General features: G+C 42.8%; 1 protein-coding gene across 1 annotated transcript; it reads left to right on the forward strand.

Moving 5' to 3' along the window:
• The first annotated feature begins 9,898 nt into the window (after window positions 1-9,898).
• Window positions 9,899-24,572, forward strand: LOC144112609 (uncharacterized). Its single transcript, XM_077645407.1, has 2 exons — window positions 9,899-10,215; window positions 24,117-24,572. The coding sequence occupies exons 1-2, from the start codon at window positions 9,901-9,903 to the stop codon at window positions 24,570-24,572; spliced, it is 771 nt and encodes a 256-aa protein (XP_077501533.1). The 5' UTR covers window positions 9,899-9,900.
• Window positions 24,573-25,038: the final 466 nt, after the last annotated feature.

The raw sequence follows: 25,038 nt of genomic DNA on the forward strand, positions 1-25,038 counted from the left end.
ACTAAAAGAAGAGGTACTCAAAACAATGCCAAAGAACGGGGAGAACGTTGTCATGGCCATCGATATTAAAGAGGCCTTCGACAACGTATCCCATGCCGCCATTATGGAAGGACTTAACACCACCAACTGCGGGAAGAAGGTCCATGACTACGTTAGAACCTTCCTCATGGACAGAACAGCGACGGTAGGCCTAGGAGACCTGCGAAGTGACACCTTTCAAACGCCATGCAAGGGCACTCCGCAAGGCTCAGTAATCTCGCCAATACTCTTTAACATAGCGATGGTCAACCTCGCCAAGAAACTCAGCCAAGGCCAGGGGATTAGTCATGCAATGTACGCAGACGATTTCACCATCTGGACCACCCAAGGCTCACTGGGGGAGAAGCAGGAGGCGCTACAAGAGGCTGCCACCTGCATTGAAGAATACACAAAACAAAGAGGACTTAAATGCTCCACGAAAAAATCTGAGCTCCTCAGAGTGGGTAGGCACCCTACGGATGCTCCACTCGAAATAAAACTAGAGGGCCGGAACATCCCGGAACAAAAAATGATCAGAATCCTCGGCATGTGGCTGCAAGGAAGCCGGAAGGGCAGTCATAAACTCAGACTGCTAAGCAAAGCGGCAGGACAAGTAAGCCGGATGATCAGCAGAGTAGCGCACAAGAGGTATGGCATGATGGAGGAGGACACACTCAGGCTAGTCAACAGCCTAGTGGTTATCCGGGTAACATATTCATTACCGTACCATGTGACTATCAAAGCAGAGAAGGAGCAAGCGGAGACAATATTCCGGAAGGCATACAAAACAGCTCTTCATCCCCCAAGAAATACATCCAACGACAAGCTCATGCAACTCGGAGTCAGTAACACCTTCCAAGAATTAAGAGAATGCCAGCTCAAGGCACAAATACGAAGACTTAGCAACACGACGACTGGAAGGGCGCTCCTGACAAATCTAGGTCGGGAAATAGAAAAGCCACAAAATAGCAGGGCCGCAATACCGGACCCGCTAAGAAAGAAGCTATGCATACAACCTATCCCCCGAAACATGGATCCAAACCTCCATGCTAACAGGAGACAGGTTAGGGCAGAATTTTATGAGAGGAACATGGGGCATCGGGACAACACAGTCTACACTGATGCCTCCCTATACCCCCAAGCACACAAAAATAGCGCGGTAGCAGTAGTTGTAAATTACCACGGAGAACACATCACAAGCCTCACAGCCGAAGTATCTAACGTAACGGAGGCAGAGGAGATTGCTGTCGCCCTGGCCGCGAATGAAGGATATAGGACAGGGAGACCTCTTAACATCTTAACGGATTCACAAGAGGCGTGCCGGAACTATACTAGAGGCAGAATTAGCAGCACGGCACTCAAGATCCTCAGTAGAGCTCTGCTCCCTGAGGGACGACCAATACGCAAAATAATCTGGATACCGAGTCACGCAGGGATCAGGGGCAACGAAGGGGCAGACAACCTAGCTCGAGGAATGCCCAGCCGAACAGGAACGTCATTACCCCCGGAGGGGCCCCAGATTAATTGCGGGGACAGCTATTCGGAATTATTAAACCTATATAAGAGGCTAAGATTCCAATACCCCCCACCACATAAAGCATTATCCAAGGAGGAAGCCACAGGATGGCGAAGACTGCAAACAGGCTCCTTCCCAATCTTATACATATTAAACAAGTAGTTCCCCACACAGTATAGCGCCACCTGTCCGTGTTGCGGAGCAAAACCAACACTATATCATGTCACATGGGAGTGCGGAAGAAATCAAGCATTACACAAACACAAAACACCAAGTGCGGAGCAATGGGAGAGCCGGCTCACCAGCTGCGAGCTAGGGGTCCAAAGGTCCCTCATAGCATACGCAAGCGAGGTGGCCTGACTCAGTGGAGCCCTGGACTAGGGGCCCACCCACGGCCAAGGAGGACCCAAGCTTCAAGATGAAGACTTCGTCCTCTACCGCTACTTCCTAAAGGAACCAATAAAGTTTTTCATTCATTCATTCGATGCGCAAGTTATGTTCTAATGTATGTCCAACAAACACAGATATTGGACGCACAAACTATCAATTAATATATCCCATATATCTCTGGCAACTTTAGTGCCGCATTCGAACATAAGAAAAGCCTGAATCCTAAGACGCATGTCATATGGAATTAATTTATTAAGGTTTTCCATGGGCAATTAAAGAGCTTTTTGGCGATAATGCGGAACATTGATAATGCGAAACATTCCCATCGTTTGTGATGTAACCACGAGGTAGTGGCGGTGTTGTGACCGGGTGACCTAGAGGAAAGCGCGAGAGGCATGCAAAAAAAGTCACGTGCTACGCCGCACGTGTTCTAGAGCGGCGCTCGCGCACACTTTTCCTTTCCTAAACTTCCTCCTTAATTATTGGTTTCGGCAAAACATACACTCGGTCATGAGGCTGAATATGCAGGAATGCGGCTAGTAGTGCTACTGCGCTATTAACGGGTCTTCCGCCGCTTTGCTATTAAGTTGTAAAGTATACTGTTACCTGTGCATTTCTTGCGAATCGGAAGCTTAATTCCTGCATATTCCAAAATTCTTAAGCATACGTGCGGTGCATTTGCTTGCAAACTGAGTTGTTCGAAATAGGCAATCTAGAGAAACAGCTTTACAGTGAAGGCAGTTATCGAAAGGCGTGTTGAGCGAATGGCATACCGTAGCAGACGACGGGCCTGGCCGCGACATGCGCAGGCCATTCGGCACCCGTGGGCGCGCGAGTTTGTCACGTGTCCACACAGACACGAAAAAAAAAAACTTCAATCACTCTTTTTTTGCATAAATGGTGCATGAGAAAGACAACACAAACATATTTTCTGGCCTGAAAGGTTATGTATGAGCACAAAAAGCCACAACAGGAAAAACTCATGACAGCCTCACCTAACGGCACCTATCGGTACATAGTAGTACCAGTAGTACTCGCTGCTCCGCATGTTGCGTGGTAGCGCGGTCTTCGACTCGGCGCGGTAGCTCAGCTTTAGCTGCTTTAGCTTTGCCAGCGGTAGCGCTGAAGTTGTCGGTTTGTTGGGTTCTGGCGGCCTACCACACAATATTTTTGCGTGTTCTACCGTTTCTGCACTCCACATATGGCTCGACATCCATCAAAAGTATGTGTAATGGCCCCGTTTGCATAGCGGTTTCTTTCCGTGTGTTCGGCATGCCGTGCCGCCGTTTGCTGTCAGTTGACTAACGTTTGATTGAAAAGGCTTAGACCTTACTTCTTTGTTGCAGCATCGGACGATTTGTGCTGAACTATTTAAGACTATCCTTGTCTTTAGGTAGCGGTGTAGGTTGATTGTAGATGCCCACGAAGGATAATTGGTGTGTCTGCTGAGTAGCACGGATTTGTTGCGATGCCAAAACTAAGCAAAGCGCGGTCTGTTCGGATCAAAGCCCGGTTAGAAGTTCAGGCGCTTTCCCAAGCATCGGAAGTGCCGAGCTCTTTGCGGGCTCGCTTTACGAGCTCAATTCCGAGTCATTCAGGTGAACCGGATGGCGAAACTCGGCGCGAAGCGAGTGATGCCGACTACTTAATTTGCACTCCCTTGCGACAATGCAAGCGGTGCCAGCGGTTCGACAGACGACCCTTGCGCCAGCGTTTTGAGCAAGCTGCTGATTCTTCGTACGGTCGCCTCGACTTGCCTTCGGAGCACACTGCAGGCTCAATTAAGTGACTCTAGCGATGCCGACATAATGAGCAGCGTGGCGAGTGGCAGTTCTCAGTGTGCACTGGTCGCTGCTTCCCAAGAATTGGGACACGACGTCGCGACAATTGAAAGCGTTGGAACGGTTGACGAGTTTCGTTCTCGGCTGGTTGGTTGGGCGCCACTTGAATACAACATATCCCATCGCTCTCTAACGGACTTGCTGCGTCTTTTGAAAGGTCACAGCTGCTTTTCTGATTTGCCAACAGACGCACGAACGTTGCTTAAAACTCCTCGTAGAACTGCAGTTATAGCTGGCGTTACTGAATTGCCTCCTGGACACTACTGCCATTTCGGGCTTAAGAAAGGCTTGGAGGATATGTTCTGTGTCCCGCTAAGCACCCGCCACAGGTTGTTGGCCTTTCTTTCAACATAGATGGCATGCCTTTGTCAAAGAGCTCCCGTCTGCAGCTCTGGCCAATTCAATGCCAGATTCAACTTAATGCCACCCATAAATTACCAGAGCCAGTGATCGTTGGTGCTTTTCTGGGCCCTGCAAAGCCAAACTCTGCCCATGAATTCCTTCACCCTTTTGTTCTCGAGCTATAAAATTTAGTTCGGGTAGGTCTAATGATCTCTGGCAAACTGGTTAAGGTAGAAATGAGAAGCTTTATCTGCGACGCACTGGCGCGCGCATTTATATTCTTGACAAAATTACATGCTGGCTACGCAGTGTGCCCTAAATGTACTGCCGAAGGCAGTTTTAATGAGAAGATGTTTTTTCCTACCTCAGAATCGACGCTAAGAACGGATAAATCATTCCGGAAACAGGAAGATTTTGAGCACCACCACGGTGTGTCATTGTTGACGGAACTTCCTATTGACTGTGTGAGCAACGTGCCACTTGATCCCATGCATTTGCTGTACCTTGGTGTAGTTCGTAAGTTGATAAACTTGTGGTTTGCGAGGCCACTGACAGTCCACCTTGGTCCCACAGATCGTAAAGAAATAGCCAAAGGTTTCGCCCTTGAGGGTTGTGTTCCACTTGAGTTCGCTAGGAAACCTAGGACTCTGGATGAGAAAGACCGCTGGAAGGCTACAGAGTGTAGGCTTTTTCTGCATTACACTGGCCCACTAGTGCTAAGGGAGTCACTGCCAAGTCCCATGCTTTTGAATTTTCTGACTTTGCATGCAGCTGCAACAATTCTCAGCACTCCATCACTTTGCCAACAGTATGCAGACTATGCAGAAACACTTCTTCAGCATTTTGTGAAATGCTTTGGTAGACTTAATGAACAGGAGGAGGTATCATACAACGTTCACTGTTTGTTGCATCTAGCAGCAGACGTTCGTTTGTATGGAACGCTTGACTCTTTTCCTGCATTTTCTTTTGAGATGAACATACAGGCAATCAAAAAACTTCTTCGTAAACCTGGTCGTGCATTGAATCAGATATATAATCGCTCAGAGGAAAAACGTGCCTCAAAAGCACAGCAAAGTTACTTTGAAAGGCGGCCAAGGGAATTCTTGCTCGAAAATGATGATGTGGGAACTCTCCCTTCAAGCTGTAGACTCCCACAGTACAAAGGAATCAGGTTCCAATCCTTCACTTTGAGCTTGAGACCTAATGACGGCTGCTGCCGAATCAGTGAAGATGTCATTCTCATAGAAAATTTTGCCCATTGAGTGTCTGACTGAGAGTCGTGCATAGTTGTCAGGAAGTTCTGTGAAGCAGAACCAATAGACCAACAATAGACCACTTGACTCAAGAAGGCTTGGCATTTCAGTTGTGAGCAAACTCTCCTCAATAATGTGTTGGCGTATTGAAGATGTCAAAAAACTGGTTAAGCCGCCGTTCCCGGGATCGAACCTCGCTGCAGCAGCCACGTTTCCATGGAAGTGAAAGGCAGAAGTGCCCGTGTACTGTGCAATGTCAGTGCACATTAAAGATCGCCGAGTGGTCAAAATTATTCTGGAGAGGACTATGGCAGCTCTTTCTTCTTTCACTCTCACATTCTTCCCTTCCCTTGTGGTGTGGTCTGGGTGCCCATGACATAAGTGAGACAATAACTGTGCATTTCGTTTCCTCAGAAACCATTTTTCAGTTTTCAATTTTTGCATCACTAATGTTGTGCTTTCAACTTTTATTCCTAGATGGTGCCACAGTGCTCTATATTTCTTGGTTGACATGGTAACCATGTTCCACTGAAATTTCTAACAACGAGGTACACATCACTGTACCATAACCGCTCTGGGTGTGGAGACTGAAATGGTCGCTATGCTATACTGAAACTGCCTAATTAATGTTTGACGGCTGTAACTATGTCAGTTTTAGTTCATAATTTTTTTTCAGGTGCGCAATTCTCACGCTTGCTGATCATGGTTTTTAGCATAGAGGCACATGAAACACGCTCATCGACTGTTTGAAAAATTCTTGGTAAAAAGTTTTTATCGCATTTGTTGCAAAACCATTGCGTAGTCGAACAGCTTAGACAGTAAGCTTTTTGTTGTGGTGAAAAAAAATTTGATGCCTAAAATTTAGTTGTCGGTCTTATTAAGAGTGCCTGTCGTTCCATGCTCTGTAGTTGGAATTCTTTTCCTTGTGTTTTGTATTACACATTTAAGTTGCCATGCAAATAAAGTGTTACCCTTTTTTTTTTACTGGTTTTGTCAAACACTGAAAGGTGATGTAATTGTCACTCACGATGTGTCATTCTAGTTCAAGCCAGGCTGTGTTTTTTGTATTAATGTGATGACACCTAAAGAAAGTGCCCTTTTCAAGCTTTCTCTGGTGCTCCTGCGGACCTGCTTGCTTGCTTTGCGGGTAGAACTTGTTGCTCTAGGCAGTCCAAAATTTTGGCTTAAGTTATTGTTTTGGGGGACGCACTGTGGTGCACAGAAGCAGATGCTTTGCATACATGAATTGATTTAATACCAGTCCTGTTGACATTGCAGAGTGAATTCAGGAATGAACATATACGCTACGGTAGTGTATAGGTGGCAGACGGCTTGCATAAAAATTTCCTCTTTTTTTCTGGCCTTACCTCACACACACTGGTGCTCTGTTGGTCTGCTACCGGTGTTTTGTACCTTTTAATTTGGTCACAATGTTCATCCACTTCTCTAATTAGTTCTGACTTCTTTTCCAGCTTAGCTGCTGGCATGAAATGAGTACCAACACTCTAGCAAAGAAACCCCTTGCTTTAAATCTATGGGTGCCTCTCAAAGGCGTTTCTTGCAAGAAAAGTGTTGAGGAGGCAACAAAGTGGCCTCATTGGCCTGACAGTGAGTGTGTCCAGTCTACATGTGTACCTTTCCACTGGTGTATGCACTCTTTCCTTAAAGACAGTGGAGCTGTTTCATGTTTCGAGTAAGACTGCGAGGGCTACTGTAATGTTGTTTTCATGCTGGTGCCTTGGCAGTTTTACTGCATTCAACTAAAGTACCGTATTGGCCTCACCACTGAATAATGTATGCAGAAAGAAAGGTGAACCACTTATGACTGGAAAGGCAGAACAACCACCGTGCAGGGGATTCAGTTAAGGGCCTTCTTTGTAGCTGCCAGTGCTCCTTATTTATGAGCAGAATGAGAGTATGAGTCTCTTCACTGGCATTGTTGCAGTTGGCATTGCACTTGACTTCTTTCTAGGTAAACCAAGCAAGTTATGCACCATGAAGTGGCACTATTCGAACACTGCAGTCTATAAGCACTCGTGTTGGATGTATGAACCTCAGACATCCAGTGATTTTAGTGGCTGCATTTGGGCTCTGGTTATAATATCACTGTTATCTTCTCGCCTGCAGATGGGAAAGCTGGAGACTTTTTTTTTCTAAATGCATGCATCCCACCCACACTGAAGAGTTCCTCTCTACCAAATGAATATGCTTGTACCGAATCTCTTGGACATGACTAAAAAATTGATTGTTTATGCTGGAAGCACCTCTGCTTGCGGCAATGTGTGAGGCTTATGCTGCTTTGCTCTGCCTATTTTACAAGACAGCGCAGACAAGCCAAGAAGCACCTGCTGTCGGCAAAGCACCTTTCCGAACAACTTTTGTGAACATTAACATTTCTAAGTGTTTCAGTGTTCTTGGCCATTCAAATACATCCTGGGTAATCATTGTCTTGTGTTGGCATGCAAAGCACAGTACATCAGGCCTTGTCTTTTTTGAACCTTGAGTACAGAAAGATCCCTTCTTCTTCCAAGTTCACTATGAACTTGAGTATTGGAATACACAAAGAATGCTGCTATGGCTTTGAAGCTTTGCTTCGGCATGAGCTAATTTGCTCTTCTTTATTTTGCAGGCATTATAACCAATGCTGAGAAGACAAGATGCTGGAAGAATGTTTCAGTTCAACTGCAGTCAACCTATACGCAAATGCATATAGCTTATTGCTCACATTCTGTAGAATAGTATATTCAGTGATCCAAAGGGGTGAAACTCTGCAGGAAAACCAAATCGGTCTTCATATCCAACGTTCCCAATCACTAAGGCCTAAATTACGAGCATTCTAGAAGATGCAATATGTGGCATTGCACTTAAGTATACAGCAATTGTCATGGTCAAAGCTACGTAGGCATATCATAAGCAAGACGCCTGTAGTACTTTTTTTATTGTCCGTTATCTTTCCTATCTTTTCCATCGAGAAAGAATGGTGAATCCAGAGTAGTTTTTGCGTGTTGTTTGTTGTGCAGTCATTTCTAAAGCAAGCATTTTTGCATTGCTTCTTGCGGTACTGCAGTTTGTATTTTACTTACACTGCTTTTCTCTGCTTAATTTTGCAGGCTAATATCAACAAGCCAAGGGATATATGCTACCACAGGAAGAAATCTTCAATACCTTTCCTCATAGACTCAATGGCCTAATGTTCATAGTCTGTAAAATAGCTTGTTTACAGACCTCTGTGCATGGTGTATATGGACAAAATGGGGTGCATAAAGCCCCATCTATCGAGAGCACAGATACTGGGACATCAATGATGGTTATTGTTTATGATACCATGGGCAGCATGGTCTAAGCATAAAGAAGGCTATACGTATGCAGGTCACCTTGTTATCATTTGATGGAGTACAGTGCATGCAGAACATTTTTTTTCCCATAATCTTTCAAGATATTTGCTGAAAGAATAAGGTGCAGCAAAATTAATAAATTCTGTGCAGTGAGTAGCCATTGAATGCATGTGCCTTTGGTCAACCATCCTTGAGATCTCGCTTCTGGTGCTAAAGGGCCTTCAGTTTTTGGAAATGTCTTGACTTTCTTGTCTTTCTTGTTACAATGTCATGCGAGTGCATTTCTCATTATTTTGTTTATTTAATCTGTTGTTTCTTGTTTTATTTTTTTGCTTCAATCATGTTTGAGGCTTTATGAGCATAGAATCTGTACCAAAGCTGCAGTAACAGCTTTTATTAGTGCTCAGCCAGATATTTGGTGTTGAATTTTAACCTGTTCTGTTTTACCTGATCTTGAGTGAAAGCCATAATTGGTTGATAATTCAAAGTGCACATTATAATCTGTTTTATTGTGGTTGGACATAGATGTGTGTTGGTATTTTTGATGTGTCTTTCTGTTGATATTTTTCATGATCAAATCACCTGTTGCAGATTGCTAAGGGGAGATGTGAGTCAAAAAGCGGCGATTTTCATTAAAAAAAATTCAATTTATTTTTTTTCACTGTGTCCATAACTTTCATCTCCTCCTTTACATATAAAAAGTTCAGAGCTGTAAATCACACAGAAATTATTAAAAACTAGGTTAATGCTGTCTAATCAAACACTACATTTCTGTGCACACCATTTTATTTTGTATCATGCTACGTCAGTATAGTGTTCTATATTTTGTTTGCAAAGGCCTTACACTTTTTTGAAAAAGAACTCTGGCTAATGTTTGTTTATTAATATTTCATAAAAGCTTTTTATTCATATTCAATATTTGCAGACTCCTAATAATTGCGCATTTGGTTTGGTGGGAATTATTTCTTTGCCATGTTGCCATGTTTCTAGCATAAATCCAAAACGTTTAAAGATTTACTTCCACTGGTCAGTTCTTCTCGACCGAAGGGCCTAAACTCGGCATCCAGATGTTTTCTGAAAAATAAATATGATTTTATTTGGTTAATACTAAATTTGGCGTTTGTTCCTTAGTTATAAACAAGCTCTGGCATCTTGGGCCCGAGGTCTTAATGAAAGTGCTCTGGTTTTGAAATGCAGGATCAGTCATGGCAGACCACAACTTTGGCGTGTTTCCTGGACATAGTCCACCTGATGAAAAGCGCCCTGTCAAACACAGTGAGCCATCCATTAGTACAAGCATGAGTACTCACCGGGACAAGTCCACAGGCAAGCAGACTCACCAGTGCACCCACTGCGGCAACGTTTTCAAGAAGAGATCACACCTAGTGGAGCACATTCGCACCCACACAGGCGACCGCCCGTATCATTGCAGTGACTGTGATAGCACATTCGCTTATAAGGACAGCCTGGTCAGACACCTGCGCACGCATACGGGTGATCGTCCATACTGTTGTGACCACTGTGACAGCAAATTTTCAGTAAAGAGCAGTTTGGACAGACACCAGCGCACGCATACGGGTGATCGACCGTACCGTTGTGACCACTGTGACAGAAAATTTTCAGTAAAGAGCAGTTTGGACAATCACGTGCGCACCCATACGGGTGATCGTCCGTACCGTTGTGACCACTGTGGCAGTGCATTTGTAGAAAGGAGCCACCTGGTAAAGCACGTCCGCATCCACACTGGTGACAAGCCATACCAGTGCCAGCTGTGCCCCATGGCATTTGCACGAAAGGGAACCCTTGTGGCACACGTGCGGTCCCACAAGGGTGAAAAACCATTCCAGTGTGACTCGTGCTCAAAGGCGTTCTCAGTTAAGTGGAAGTTAAAACACCACAAAGAGACAAGACACTAAAGGAATAGCATTGTTCCATGGTGCCCTTTGGAACACGTTTTGGTAGCTATCCTGTTGGCAACCAGATAACAGCATGCTAGCTAAGTGACCTATGAGAAGTGTTCTATCCTAACATGGTACTCGACTATTGTCCCGAAACATGCGGGTTCGAGCCCGGCTGCGACAGCCGCATTTCAGTGGAGGCGAAATGTTGAAGGCATGTGTACTGTGCGATGTCGGTGCATGTTTAAAGGACCCCAGGTGGTCGAAATTACCAGAGCCCTTAACTACAGCGTCGCTCATAGCGTGAGTCGCTTTGGGATGTTAAACTCCATAAACCAAATGATACCCTATGTCCGTAGTTAGTTAAATTTCAAGCATTAATTTTTAATGCTGACACTACACTGGCACTGGGCTATTCCGTATCTTCTTTTGGAACCACTAGCCTACTATGCTTCCAGACTTATGTGGAGTAGAGGTAATTGTGACACATAGGGATGACATCACTTCCCATTAATGAAAGGTTTTCATTGATAATGTATCCAGGATTTATACCTCGTGTTCTCAGCTTTCTGATGAAGATCAGAAGAAAATCTGGCCTTATTGTTTATTGAGATTTATTGCCCTAAGCACACTTGTTTTCATTAAATGTTTTATCACTTTACAGATTCCTATTGCAGCAGCTCTATTTGCATAACATCAAAAGAAAACATGCTGCTGTGTGATTTTTTCAGTGCGCATTCTAGTTCTAGCAGAATGTATGAGAGAAGAGAACAAAAGATTGCATGGCTAGCTTTTGTTTTTAGGTTTTAAGAACTACTTTTTTTTAACCAAAAACATTGAAAGAGGTTCACTGCACTGGTATCACTTGTCAGATTGCTCTTTCTGTGCTGCATGCAAATGGCATATTTTGTGGAATATCGTGGCCTATTTTCAGCCTTTTTGTCGGAGTAGCTGTAGTGCTGGAATTGTGCTTTGAGTTAGCTTCTTCGTAAGGCATACATATTACGGAAGCTAGCCTTGTTGCATTTTCTCAAGGTGTTTATGACAAGAAGGCTATTGGGTTTGTCACCACTGATGCCAGTGTTGCTGTAATTTCTTTGATTCATCATAGGCTGTTCAGCCGATGTGCTTGTAGAAACAATCACTTCGTGGCAGCAAAAAGTCTATCGGTGTGTCTTCAGATTGCGTTTTATTTCTTCTTGTGTGTTCTTTGTTCCTTCGTATGAATATTTTGTTGCACCTGGTGTCAAAAAGTGGTCTCAACATTTTGGCTGTTTGCAGTGCTTTTTTCCTTTATTTATGCTCTGTACTTTAAAACTGAAACCCATTGGTACTCTTTGGTTTCCCATCTGTGTAGGTTTTAGCCCTCCCCATGATTTGTGGCATCACTAGCTGCATTAGTCAGCTCTGTGCCTGCAAGATTACAACTCTGTGTGGTTGCATTCTCTCACTACTGACACAACAGTGAACAATTGTTTTGTTTGTTGGCTTGGAGAAAGATACTTTCATTATTTGCATCAGGAGTCGTTTACATGAGTTAGGACTGGTAACAATTGGATGGGCAGCAATTAGAACTGCCTACTTAAAAACTATTCCCTAAGTGGTTGCATTACTGTTGCCTGAAACACTTGTGGAGAAACACAGTGCGGCATTTCTAGAGAGCAGCTCTAATCTTGTTTGACATGTATGCTGGTCATAAAGGTTCATCTGGCATAATTGTCTTTCTTTTATCAGGCAAGTTTAGCTCACAGTTGCGCTGTATTGATTGCAATAAAAATGGTTATGTGGCTTTTTCTTGCTGTACTGATGTTTCTCCACCAGGAAAAAAATGCATTTATTGCCAAGAAAATTGGATGAAAAATGTTCCCTCCACCTGATTCAAACTCGGGATATCAGGATCAAAACAGATCCGCCGTTTCTTTTCATAAGTGACTGGCAGTGTATCCTCAGCGATCCACATGAAAAAAATTTTCTTGATGCACTGCATGTTTGCTTGCAAAGACGGCTGCTAGTAGTGACACCTATTTTTCATGTCGGTAGAGTGTGGTGATGTATCTATTTGGGTCGGCTTCAAATTGTCTCATGTGTCCCTTTGGTGTACTATTTCTTGTTTTCATCAAAATCAAATATTTTTCAGCCTCAATATTATTTTTATGCCTTAAGGAAGACAATTTGTTAGTTTTTGTGCGCAAAGCGCTGGGTGTTTATTGCGGAAATGTGGGAAATTGTATACAAAGTGTCGTAATTGAAAACAGCATCATAGATAAGCTGCGACTTGTAAAGTAAACATCCGAAGGGTCGTGGAAGTAATTTCTTTTTCAAAAGTGCACATTATGCTTGACATTGAGAGTAAACAAATTGTTTTACAACTGCCCGCAAAATATGTACTCAGAAAAATGGCAAATGGCTTCCTACCACACTCACTGTTTTGTGAAATAATATTTACTGCATTCACTATGTGGCATAACCAATCTAGCTTATTTGTAACTTGAAGGATTCAAAATTCACCTGAAACAAAGAAGTCACTGTTAGATGCTGTCCACTCTCTGCAAAAGCTACGAGTTCGCTTTATACGACATCGTGCCCTTAACGTGTCGGAAGGTTAAAGTGTATTTTAGAGCGAGTTGCTATTCCACTTTGTAGCAGACAGGGATAAAAAATAGGAAACGGAGAGATACCAGATCATTATTGTGGCACTTTATGCTTCACCATTTTTCTATGTTTAAGCATCTCCCATTTCTGCTTGACAAAATTTGAACTATGTTTCGGAAATTCCTCAATACTTTGTGCATTGCTTCCCATTCAGTTTCAAATAATTACTGTGGAAAAATTTATTCATTGGAACAAAAAAATCTGACAATGCTTGCCTGACATACTGAGTACATTGTGACCAGTTTCCTACAATTTTTCAAATGATTCACTTCACATCCTTCTAGTCATCACCTTAACACTGTGTTGTCTTTTGAGGCGAGATATGCTATTCACACTATTTTTTAAGCTAAATAGAAGATCTGGTCATTTTTTTGGGTATTGGTGTGGTATTAAAGGGGCTCCAAAACGTCTTCCGAGGAGAGCACATTAACTCGCTTAATCACTGCACTGTGTTGCCATGAAAACGAGCCAAATAACACTCTTCTACACGCAGCAGACGACCCACAATCGCGCGTCAAAGTTGGCGAGCCGTTCCCGGCGACTTTTCATCCTCGCACCCTCCTTTGTCCCCCATATCTGCTTAGACAAGGTGAGAGGTGGCCATTGGTTAGATTCTTGCAGACTTCAGGCAGCTACAGTGGCCACGGCCAATAAGCCGCTTGGCTCCGGCGGGTCGGGAAGCTCTGCTCCTAGAGGGGGGTCAGGAAGGAGCGCCTACCTTCCAGCGTGCAAAAAGTGACGAGAGGAGAGGGAAAGGCGCCAAGGTGCTGAAATTAGAATTTTAACTACAGATAACTCAGCCTCTAAAAAGCGCATTTAAATATGCCTTGCTAAACACTATTCGTGCAGTGACGTGCTTCAATATCACATGCATGCTACAACTTTATTAGAGCACCCTTCACAGCCCCTTTAATACTTCTGTTTGGGTGAGCGGGTTCATTTCTAATAAGGTACGTACTTGCGCGAAGAGGACTGGATGCAACGAAGAAACACATTTGACGTGTTTCGCTCTGTTCATGCCGTACATGTTTGTTCATAGTGTCCTGTCTTCCTGCTAGTATGTACCTTATTAGAGATGGTGGGGTATGTGATAAAACATACATATTCATGCAAACTGCTGCGATGTCTAAGTGGCTGTGGCGTTTGGCTGCCGAGTGCAATGTTGTGGAATGAAATCCTGGCTACTACGGCTGCATTTCGACAGAAGTTGAATGCAAAGAAGTTATCTGTGTGGTGTCAATGCACATCAAAGAACCCCACGTGACAAATTATTCAAAACTAATAGGTACCATGTTTTGGCAGAAACGAAGCCTCACTGTTTCCCAGCTCCAAAATCCCGATTTGCAGCCACTGACCTTCAAAAGTGAGCTGCGGCCTAGGGCGGCTGTAGGCACTGATTTCCAATCATACTATAGGCTAGGTAGTTGTATGTTAAGCACAGTGCCTGTTTGCATATTTTTCTTGTCCAGATTCTTTCATATCTTTTGACTCTATAAGTGATGGATGGTCCCAAGTTCTTTTTATGTGTTGTCCAAAGTGCAGTCATATTTAAAGGAAGCATATTAACATCGCTGCTTAGGGCATTGCAGTTTTTTATTTTACTTCCGCTGCTTTTCTCTGTTAATTTTGCAGGGTAATATCAACGAGCCAAGGAATATATGCTACCAGATGAAGAAACCTGCAATTACAAATCTTCCCAACCCTCATAGCCTCAATGGCCTGATGTTCATAGCCTGTAAAAGAGCTTGCTTACAGGCCTTAGAGCGTGGTCTATACGGACAAAGTGGGGTAGATATAACACGTTTATTGAGAGCACAGATACTGACACATCAATAACGGTTATTGTTTTAAGATACCATGAGCAAGATGGCCTAAGCATAAATAAAGATATAAGTATGCAGGTCACCTTGTTGTCATTTGATAGAGCAAGCAGAATATTTTTTTTCCGCAATATTTCAAGATTTTTGCTGAATTAATAAGGTGCAGTTAAAGTAATACATTCTGTGCAATGAGTAGCCATTGAATGGATGTATGTGTGGTGAACCATCCTTGATCTCGTTTCTGGTGCTAAAGGGCTTTTAGTTTTTGGAAATGTCTTGCCTTACTTGACTTTGTTGTTACAGTACCATGCGCATTTCTGATTATTTTGTTTATTTTCTCTGCTGCTTCTTGTTTTTGCTTTAGTCATGTCTGAGACCGTATGAAGTATCTCTACCAAAGCTACAGCAACAGCTTTTATTACTGTTCAAGCAGATTTTCGGTGTTGAACTTTAACCAGTTCTGTTTTACCTGCTCTTGAGCAAAAGCCATAATTGGTTGCTTATTCGAAGTGCACATAGAAGTCTGATGGTATTTTTTATGTGTATGACACTGCTGACACTAGCTGGCTAAACAGTATCTGTTGCTACATGAGTTTAACTCAAACCTTGACGTCGATTCCATTTTTCGGTTTGTGTTAACAGCACGTGTCTGTTTGCAGAATGAACTGTAGCTTTCTCATCTTTAACTGTAATTTTTAAAAAATCTTCCGTATCTTTAAGTGTTTTTTTTTTAATTTTGTGTCTGAACATGGAAACTATGTTTATGTCTATTACTAAGTGTACGTTAACTTGGTATGCAACGAGGTATGAACCAGCTTTAAGATAGGAGGGTCGCTCAATTGCCTGGCTGATATGTTCTATGCGCAGGCACCAAATGAAAGCACATCTTCGCTGGTGCATGCATATCGCATATGTCACCGTGGCTAGCATCAGGTACAATAAGTTTTTAAAATTCTTGAGTTTATATAATGTCGTACCACACTCTGCCAGTTCACACTAAGTTCACTCTTTACACTACTGCGATACGGGGTCGTTTGTCGTGCTGGCGTCTTCGTCGGTTTAGCTTGACAGACCAGTGCATCAGCGATGACATTTGCATAACGACCAGCCAACCGACCGCCGATCGCCGCCCCATCGGCCTAGTGTAACCGGACGATATACCTATTGCGAAGAATAACTGCGTTCCTATTATTAGCGCTTTTGTGGCACTAGCCAGTCATATATGGGGGACGACTGCTACTTCGATCGCCCGTGGAAGTACAGGGGACAAGAGACCTCGCTGCAGAACATTGCACCAACGAGAGCAGACGACGTTGCTTTGTGTATGCCCTGGTGACGTCGCGATAGCATTCAACATGGCGTTAGCTGCCGGTGGGAGGAGTTCCCCGTACTCAATTTCGACCGTATTTTTGTGAATATGGAGCGCGTCCAGGGCAGCCAAATTTCTGAAACTGAATCATAAGCTCTTGTATTAGTTACTGAAGCATAAAACTACAATATGAAAAACGACCATGGCCCCTCCAAGAGTTTCACAGTTGTAATCAAATATTGAGTGATACATTGTGAGCAGAAGCATTTTCTCTGCTGCTGCTGAATACGATGTATGCTTTATTTTATTTTGTTTTGGGTTTGGTGTTTGTAAATATTCTGTGTAAACACTGCTGGTTGTAATTTTTCTTATGTGTTCTCTCGTCACGTTTAATTGTATCCGTAGCATTGGTGGCAATGTGCTAAACGAACCGACAACTCACCAAAAACAAAACATATCATGAGAGTATGATGGAAATTAAAAGATCTCTATTCATATTGTAAAACTTAAGCACTGTAATTAGAGAAATAAGGATCTGTAGTGTTAAATTGGCATAGGAATAAATTGTAGGGGACACTTAAGCTCTGCCTTCCGAGTGACCAATAATTAATTTAGCTGCCATGTGCCATGGTGTGCAGTTTTCTCACTACCCAGTGGGCAGGTTGTGATGATGCGATAAGGTCACATGACCTAGGTGGCCCAGCTGCCTCCTAGGTTACTCTCTGGGGACTGCCTGGCAGAGCCATGCCCGTGACTTTTCGCTCACAACCCCGGCAGCACTGATAATTGATTTTTTGGTGAACGGGGCCTTTAGCCTCGTCGCGATGAGAACGCATCATACCTACTGAAGCACCATCCCGTGGTGAAACCTCTCTGTTATCGGTATATATCGCATAACATGACCACACCTCTGTAAACTATTACTTATTTTTGGATAAGAAGTGTCCATCATATCTGATTATAATTTATGCTCGCTCCAATGCACCTTTTGAGCAATGCTCCCTTCACCACGGTGGCTTAGTGGTGAGGGCGCTCGGCTACTGAGCCGAAGTTCATGGTTTCGAACCTGGCTGCGGCAGCCACGTTTCGATGGAGGTGAAAGGCAGGAGTGCCCATGTACTGTGCAATGTCAGTGCACATTAAAGATCGCCGAGTGGTCAAAATTATTCTGGACAGGACTATGGCAGCTCTTTCTCTTTCTTCTTTCACTCCCACATTCTTCCCTTCCCTTGTGGTGTGGTCCTGGGTGTCCATGACATAAGTGAGACAATTAGTGTGCATTTCCTTTCCCCAGAAACCATTTTTCAGTTTTCAATTTTTGCATCACTAATGATGTGCTTTCAACTTTCATTCCTAGATGGTGCCACAGTGCTTTACATTCCTTGGTTGACATGGTAGCCATGTTCCACTGAAATTTCCAAGGAGGTACACATCACTGTACATAACAACTCTGGGTGTGGAGACTGAAATGGTCGCTATGCTCTACCATCACCGCCTAATTAATATTTGACGGCTGTAACTGTGTCAGCTTTAGTTCATTATTTTTTTCTGGTGCATGATTGTCGTCATGCTCACTGATCATTGTTTCCAGCATAGGGGCACATGAAACAGGTTTATTGACTGTTTGAAAAATTCTTGGTAAAATCTTTTTATCGCATTTGTCACAAAACCATTGTGGAGTCGAACACCTTAGACAGTAAGCTTTTTGTTGTGGTCAAAAAGTATTGATGCCTAAAACTTAGCTGTCGGTCTTAAGAGTGTCTGTCGTTTCATGCTCTGTAAGTGGAATTCTTTTCCTCATGTTTTGTATTACACATTTAAGTTGCCATGCAAATAAATTGTTACCCTTTTTTTTACTGGTTTTGTCAAACACTGAAAGGTAATGTAATTGTCACTAAAAATGTGTCATTCTAGTTCAAGCCAGGCTGTGTTTTTTGTGTTAATGTGATGACACCTAAAGAAAGTACCTTTTTCAAGCTATCTCTGGTGGTGCTGCAGATCTGCTTGCTTTGCTAGTAGAGCGTGTTGCTCTAAGCAGTCAAAAATTTTGGCTTAAGTTTTTGTGTTAAGGGACATACTGTGGTGCACACAAACAGATACTTTGCTTACATGAATTGGTTTAATACCAATCCTGATGACACTGCAGAGTGAATTCAGGAATGAACATATGCGCTGCGGTAGTGTGTAGGTTGCAGGTGAATTGGATAAAAATAGGGTTTTTTTGGGCCTTACCCCACACTGGGGCTCTTTCGGTCTGCTACCGGTGTTTTGTACCTTTTAATTTTAGTCACAATGTGAATTCACTTCTCTAATTCTTTCCGACTACTTTTCCAGCTTAGCTGCTGGCATCAGATAAGTACCAGCGCTATAGCAAAAAAACCTCTTGCTTTAAATCTAGGGGTGCCTCTCAAAGGCCTTCCCTTCTTGCAACAAACATGTTGAGGGGGCAACAAAATGGCCTCATTGGCCTAACAGTGAGTGCGTCCTTTCTATCTGTGTATCCACTGGTGTATGCACTCTCACTTTAAAGGCAATGGAGCTGTTTCTTGTTTCCGGTAAGACTGCAAGGGCTCCTGTATTGTTTGTTGTTTTCATGCTGGTGCCTTAGCAGTTTTACTGCATTCAACTAAAGTACTGTATTGGCCTCACCACTGATTCATGTGGCAGAAGGAACGGTGAACCACTTATGACTGGAAAGGCAGAACAACCACCGTGCAGGGGATTCAATTAAGGGCCTTCTTTCTAGCTGCCGGTGCTCTTTATTTATGTGCACAATGAGAGTATGAGTCTCTTCGCTGGCATTGTTGCAGTTGGCATTGCACTTGACTTCTTTCTAGGTAAACCAAGCAAGTTGTGCACCGTGAAATGGCGCTATTCGAACATTCCAGTCATTAAGCACTCGTGTTGGATGTATGAACGGCAGCTGTCCAGTGATTTAAGTGGCTGCTATGGGACTTTGGTTAGGATATCACTGTTATGTTCTCCCCTGGAGATGGGGAAAGTTGGAGAATTTTTCTTTTTTTAAATGCATGCTTCTACACTTCAAGTCTGTCCTGTAAATATCTGCATGAGTTAGGTTACTGTGTGTGCGCTAAAACTCTATATCAGGAAGCATAGGGACTGCAGAGCAGAATTCGATAGAGTGGCGTGACTTTGCGGAACAACCGTCTGATGCAGTGTGTACCATGAGTGTCGTTTCGGTAATGCTTTATTGTCAGCAGTCCCTACTTGAAGCACCAATCAGGTGTTGACACTGAAAAACGTTAAGAGTGGGCACAGGTTACAGTCTACCACTGAGCAGTTTTGAAAGTGAAGAGTTCCTTTCTGCCAAATGAATTTGTGTTGTTATCCACTATTATGCCACAAGAAATATGCTTCTACCACTGCTATTGAACATGACTAAGATATTATCATTGTTTATACTGGAAGCAGCTCTGCTTGCGGCATTGTGTGAGGCTTATGCTCCTTTGCTCTGCCTATTTTACAAGACAGTGCGGACAAGCCAAGAAGCTCCTGCTGTCGGCAATGCACCTTTCTGAACAACTCTTGCGAACATTAACATTTCCAAGTGTTTCAGTGTTCTTGGCCGTTCAAATGCATCCTGGGCAATCATTGTCTGGGGTTTGCACACAAAACACAGTACATCAGGCCTTGTCTTTTTTGCACTATGAGTACAGCCAGATCCCTTCCCCTTCCAAGTTCACTATGAACTTGAGTATTGGAATACACAAAACATGCATACAAAGAATGCTGCTATGGCTTTGAAGCTTTGCTTCTGCATGAGCTAATTTGCTGTTCTTTATTTTGCAGCATTATAATCAATGCTGAGAAGACAAGATGCTTGAGGAAGAATGTTTTGAAATCAACTGCGGTCAAGCTGTATGCAAATGCATATAGCTTATTGCTCACATTCTGTAGAAGAGCATATTCAGTGATCCAAAAAGGTGAAACTCTGCAGGCAAACCAAATCAGTCTTCAAATCCAGCATGCCCAGTCACCAAGGCTTAAATTACAAACATTGTAGAAGATACCTTATGTGGCATGGCACTAAAGCATACAGCAAATTTCATGTTCAAACCTACGTAGGCATATCATAAGCAAGATGCCTATAGTACTTTTTTTTTCTTGTCCATTATCTTTCCTATCTTTTTCCGCCAAGAACTAATGGTTAGTCCAGAGTAATTTTCTTTGTGTTTTGTTGTACAGTCATTTCTAAAGCGAGTGTTCAAATATCGCTTCTTGTGGCACTGCAGTTTCTATTTTACTTCCACTGTTTTTGTCTGCCTAATTTTGCAGGCTGATATCGAGCCAAGGGGTATATGCTACCACAGGAAGAAATCTTCAATACCTATCCTCATAGGCTCAATGGCCTGATGTTCATAGTCTGTAAAATAGCTTGTTTACAGACCTCAGTGCATGGTGTATATGGACAAATGGGGTGCATGATGCCCCTTCTGTCGAGAGCACAGATACTGGGACATCAGTGATGGTTATTGTTTAAGATATTATGGGCAACATGGTCTAAGCATAAAGAAGGGTATACGTATGCAGGTCACCTTGTTATCATTTGATGGAGCACAGTGCATGCAGAACATTTTTTTTCCCATAATCTTTCAAGATATTTGCTGAAAGAATAATGTGCAGCAAAAGTAATACATTCTGTGCAATGAGTAGCCATTGAATGCATGTGCCTTTGGTCAACCATCCTTGAGATCTCGCTTCTGGTGCTAAAGGGCCTTCAGTTTTTGGAAATGTCTTGACTTTCTTGTCTTTCTTGTTACAATGTCATGCGAGTGCATTTCTCGTTATTTTGTTTATTTAATCTGTTGTTTCTTGTTTTATTTTTTGCTTCAATCATGGTTGAGGCTTTATGGTCACAGCATCTCTACCAAAGCTGCAGTAACAGCTTTTATTGCTGCTCAGCCAGATATTCGGTGTTGAATTTTAACCTGTTCTGTTTTACCTGAAAGCCATAATTGGTTGCTAATTCAATGTTCGCAATATGATCTGCTTTGTTGTGGTTGGACATAGAAGTCTGTTGATATTTTTCATGTGTATAACATTGCTGACACTAGCTGGCTAAATGATATCTATTCCTACATGAGTTTAACACAAACCTTGACATTTATTTCATTTCTAGGTTTGTGGCAAGATGTATCTGCTTGTGTAATGAAGTGTAGCATTCTTATCTTTAGACACAATTTTTAAAATTTCGTGTGTGAACATGGAAACCTTGTTTATGTCTATTACAATGTGTATGTTAGTTTCATATGTGACGAAGTATGAACCAGCTTTGAGATGAGAGGGTTTTGCACTCTTACGGTCTGCTAGTAACCATGAGCTTTTTCCTGGCTCAAATGCCAACTGTAGGGAGAATTCAAAGAAAAAAATTTCGCTTCACAACTATGCTCTCTTTAATCCCTCCAGTCACAGTTCGTTTTTATATGCACATTATATTTGGTGTCTGGTGTCCAGTGAAACGGAGCAGCGAAGGACTGACTTTGCAATTCGACTGAGCCAGTTCCACTCGGCCAGCTGTAGCTATCACGTCACTTCAGGTTTATCCAGACCATAACCACAGCCTTTTTTGTGTGCTTTCATTTGCTTGTTTTGCTACCTTTAGTCCTCTAAAGGCCTAAATTGTGATTTGTTTAGATACTCATCTTGTGACAGGAATGAGTTTGAGGCCTTGAAGTTAAGTCATGGTACAGACATATGAGAAGCTGTAGATATTGCAAATAGGAATGGTTGTGTAAATATTTGAAATTTCTATTATAAATATAATATGTTTGTTATTCGGTTTGTTTTCAGTTCGAGAAATTAGTATCTAACAGTTTTTGAATGTTGGAAAATTTTGAAATACTTAGCAGAAATCGAATACTATGCTGACTTTCGTTAATCCATTCATGGCAAAACCAAAATATTGCCAAATTATCCAAATATTAAGTTTAAGGTGTCTGTCAGGTAAACTGTGCAATGTAATTTGTTTCTGTCCTTCATCGGGTGGACCGTTATCATACGGGCACTGATTGGCTTGGACATCAGGCAAAATTCTGCTGGTGGGTTGGTCACATCACATGAACTGAGTACATGACGGGTAACCACCTGCTTCAAACTATCATAGATTGAGAACACATCTTTTCATCACCAGCAGCAGCAGCCTGACTACGCCCACTGCAGGCCAAAGGCTTCTCCCATGTCTCTCGAATTAACCCTCTCCTTTGCCGGCTGTGCCCATGATATATCTGCAAGCTGCTGAATCTCATCAGCCCACCTAACTTTCTACTGCCCCCTGCTACTGTAGCAACAGTAAAAAAAAAAAGCTATGGAAATTTCCGTTGGAACCGATTGGACATTCCAACTGGTTTTAGTTGGATCCTCCAATCAGTTCCAGTTGTGTTTTTATCGAACCAACCAATGAACCTCGCTAAATCCAACTGGACCAACAAATTGGACGCATTAGGCCCTAGCAGTTAGTGCATCCAGAAAATATTCACAAAATATACCTCACAATATGTGCAAATTATTTCTACAACTTAACATATTATGAATATGATAAACGAAAACTGATTTGTGATTACATTAGAGAGACATTGTGTCTTGTTCTTCCAGTACACCGATAATGCACAGTTGTCACAGGCTTATCACTGTTTGCACATTGAGCTTCGTTGCAAGGCTTCACTGCATTTTTTTTGTCAGTGATGTGGAAGGGGGCATTTTATAACTCAACCTTTGAATAAATCGGTAATTTCTTCCAGTCCCTCGAAATTCGAATTAATGAGGTTTTGCTACCCATAATGTTACCTTCAATTGTTGGATCACTTGAATTCACTGATTTCATTTTTTACTCATATTGCATGATCACATCACCTGTTGCATATTATTAAAGGGACATGTTTGTCAAAAAGCGGCGATTTTCATTTTAAAAATTCAATTTATTTTTTTTACTGTGTTTATAACTTTCATCTCTCCTCTTTTACATATAAAAAGTTCAGAGCTGGAAATCACCCAGAAATTAATAAAACACTCGGTTAATGCTGTCTAATAAAACACTACACATTTCTGTGCACACCATTGTATTTTGTACAGTGCTGAGTCAGTATAGTGTTTTATATTTTGGTTGCAAAGGCCTGAACTTTTTTGAAAAAGAACTCCGGGCAATGTTTGCTTATTAATATTTCATAACATCTTTTTATTCATATTCAATATTTAAATATTTGCAGACTACTAATAATTGCGCATTTGGGTTGGTGGGAATTATTTCTTTGCCATGTTCCTTACATATATACAAGAAGTTGGAAGATTTACTTCCACTGGACAGTCCTTCTCGACTGAAGGGCCCAAAATATGCATCCTGATGTTTGCTGGAAAATAAGATATGACTTGATACTAAATTTGGCTTTTGTTTCCTTGTCACAAACAAGCTCTGGCATCTTGGGCCCTAGGTTTTAATGAAAGTGCTCTGGTTTTGAAATGCAGGTTCAGTCATGGCAGACCACAACGTTGGCGTGTTTCCTGGAGAAAATCCACCTGATGAAAAGTGCCCTGTCAACCACAGTGTGCCATTCATTAGTACAAGCATGAGTACTCACCGGGACAAGCCCACAGGCAAGCAGATTCACCAGTGCACCCAATGTGGCAACATTTTCAAGAAGAGATCACTCCTGGTGGAGCATATTCGCACCCACACTGGCGACCGCCCGTATCATTGCAGTGACTGTGATAGCACATTCGCTTATAAGAACAGCCTCGTCAGACACCTGCGGACCCATACGGGTGATCGTCCATACTGTTGTGAGCATTGTGGCAGCACATTTTCTATAAAGAGCAATTTGGACAGACACCAGCGCACGCATACGGGTGATCGTCCGTACCGTTGTGACCACTGTTCCAACAAATTTGCAGCAAAGAGCAATTTGGACAGTCACTTGCGCACCCATACGGGTGATCGTCCGTACCGTTGTGACCACTGTGTCAGTGCATTTGTAGAAAAGAGCCACCTGGTAACACACGTCCGCATCCACACTGGTGAGAAGCCATACCAGTGCCAGCTGTGCCCCATGGCCTTTGCACAAAAGGCAACCCTTGTGGCACACGTGCGGTCGCACAAGGGTGAAAAACCATTCCAGTGTGACTCGTGCTCAAAGGCATTCTCAGTTAAGAGCAATTTAAAACACCACAAAGAGACTAGACACTAAAGGAATAGCAGTGTTCCATGATGCCCTTTGGAACGCGTTTTGGTAGCTATCCTGTTGTAACCAGATAACAGCATGCTATCTGGGTGACCTATGAGAAGCGTGCTATGCTGTCATGGTGCTCGACTGCTGTCCCGAAAGACCAGGGTTTGATCCTGGCTGTGATGGCCGCATTTCAATGGAGCCGAAATGTTGAACGCATGTGTATTGTGCGATGTCGGTGCACGTTTAAAGGACCCCAGGCAGTCGAAGCTACCGGAGTCTTCACTGCGGCGTCGCTCGTAGCCTGAGTCGCTTTTGGATGTTAAACTCCATAAACCAAATCATACTCTATGTCCGTAGTTAGTTTAATTTGCAAGCATTGTTTAATTTTTAATGCTGACACTACACTGGCACTGGACTATTTCGTATGCTCTTTTGGAACCACTAGCCTACTGTGCTTCCAGACTTATGTGGAGTAGAGGTAATT

Source organism: Amblyomma americanum, unplaced genomic scaffold (genome assembly GCF_052857255.1).
Source record: "Amblyomma americanum isolate KBUSLIRL-KWMA unplaced genomic scaffold, ASM5285725v1 scaffold_428, whole genome shotgun sequence".
Classification (NCBI taxonomy): domain Eukaryota; kingdom Metazoa; phylum Arthropoda; class Arachnida; order Ixodida; family Ixodidae; genus Amblyomma; species Amblyomma americanum.

Excerpts from the sequence above, each read along its gene's own strand:
- LOC144112609 (XM_077645407.1), top strand. The coding sequence starts at position 9,901 with ATGGCAGACCACAACTTTGGCGTGTTTCCTGGACATAGTCCACCTGAT. Across the intron at positions 10,216-24,116 it reads GTCCATACTGTTGTGACCAC|AACAGCCTCGTCAGACACCT; the intron begins TGTGACAGCAAA and ends TTCGCTTATAAG.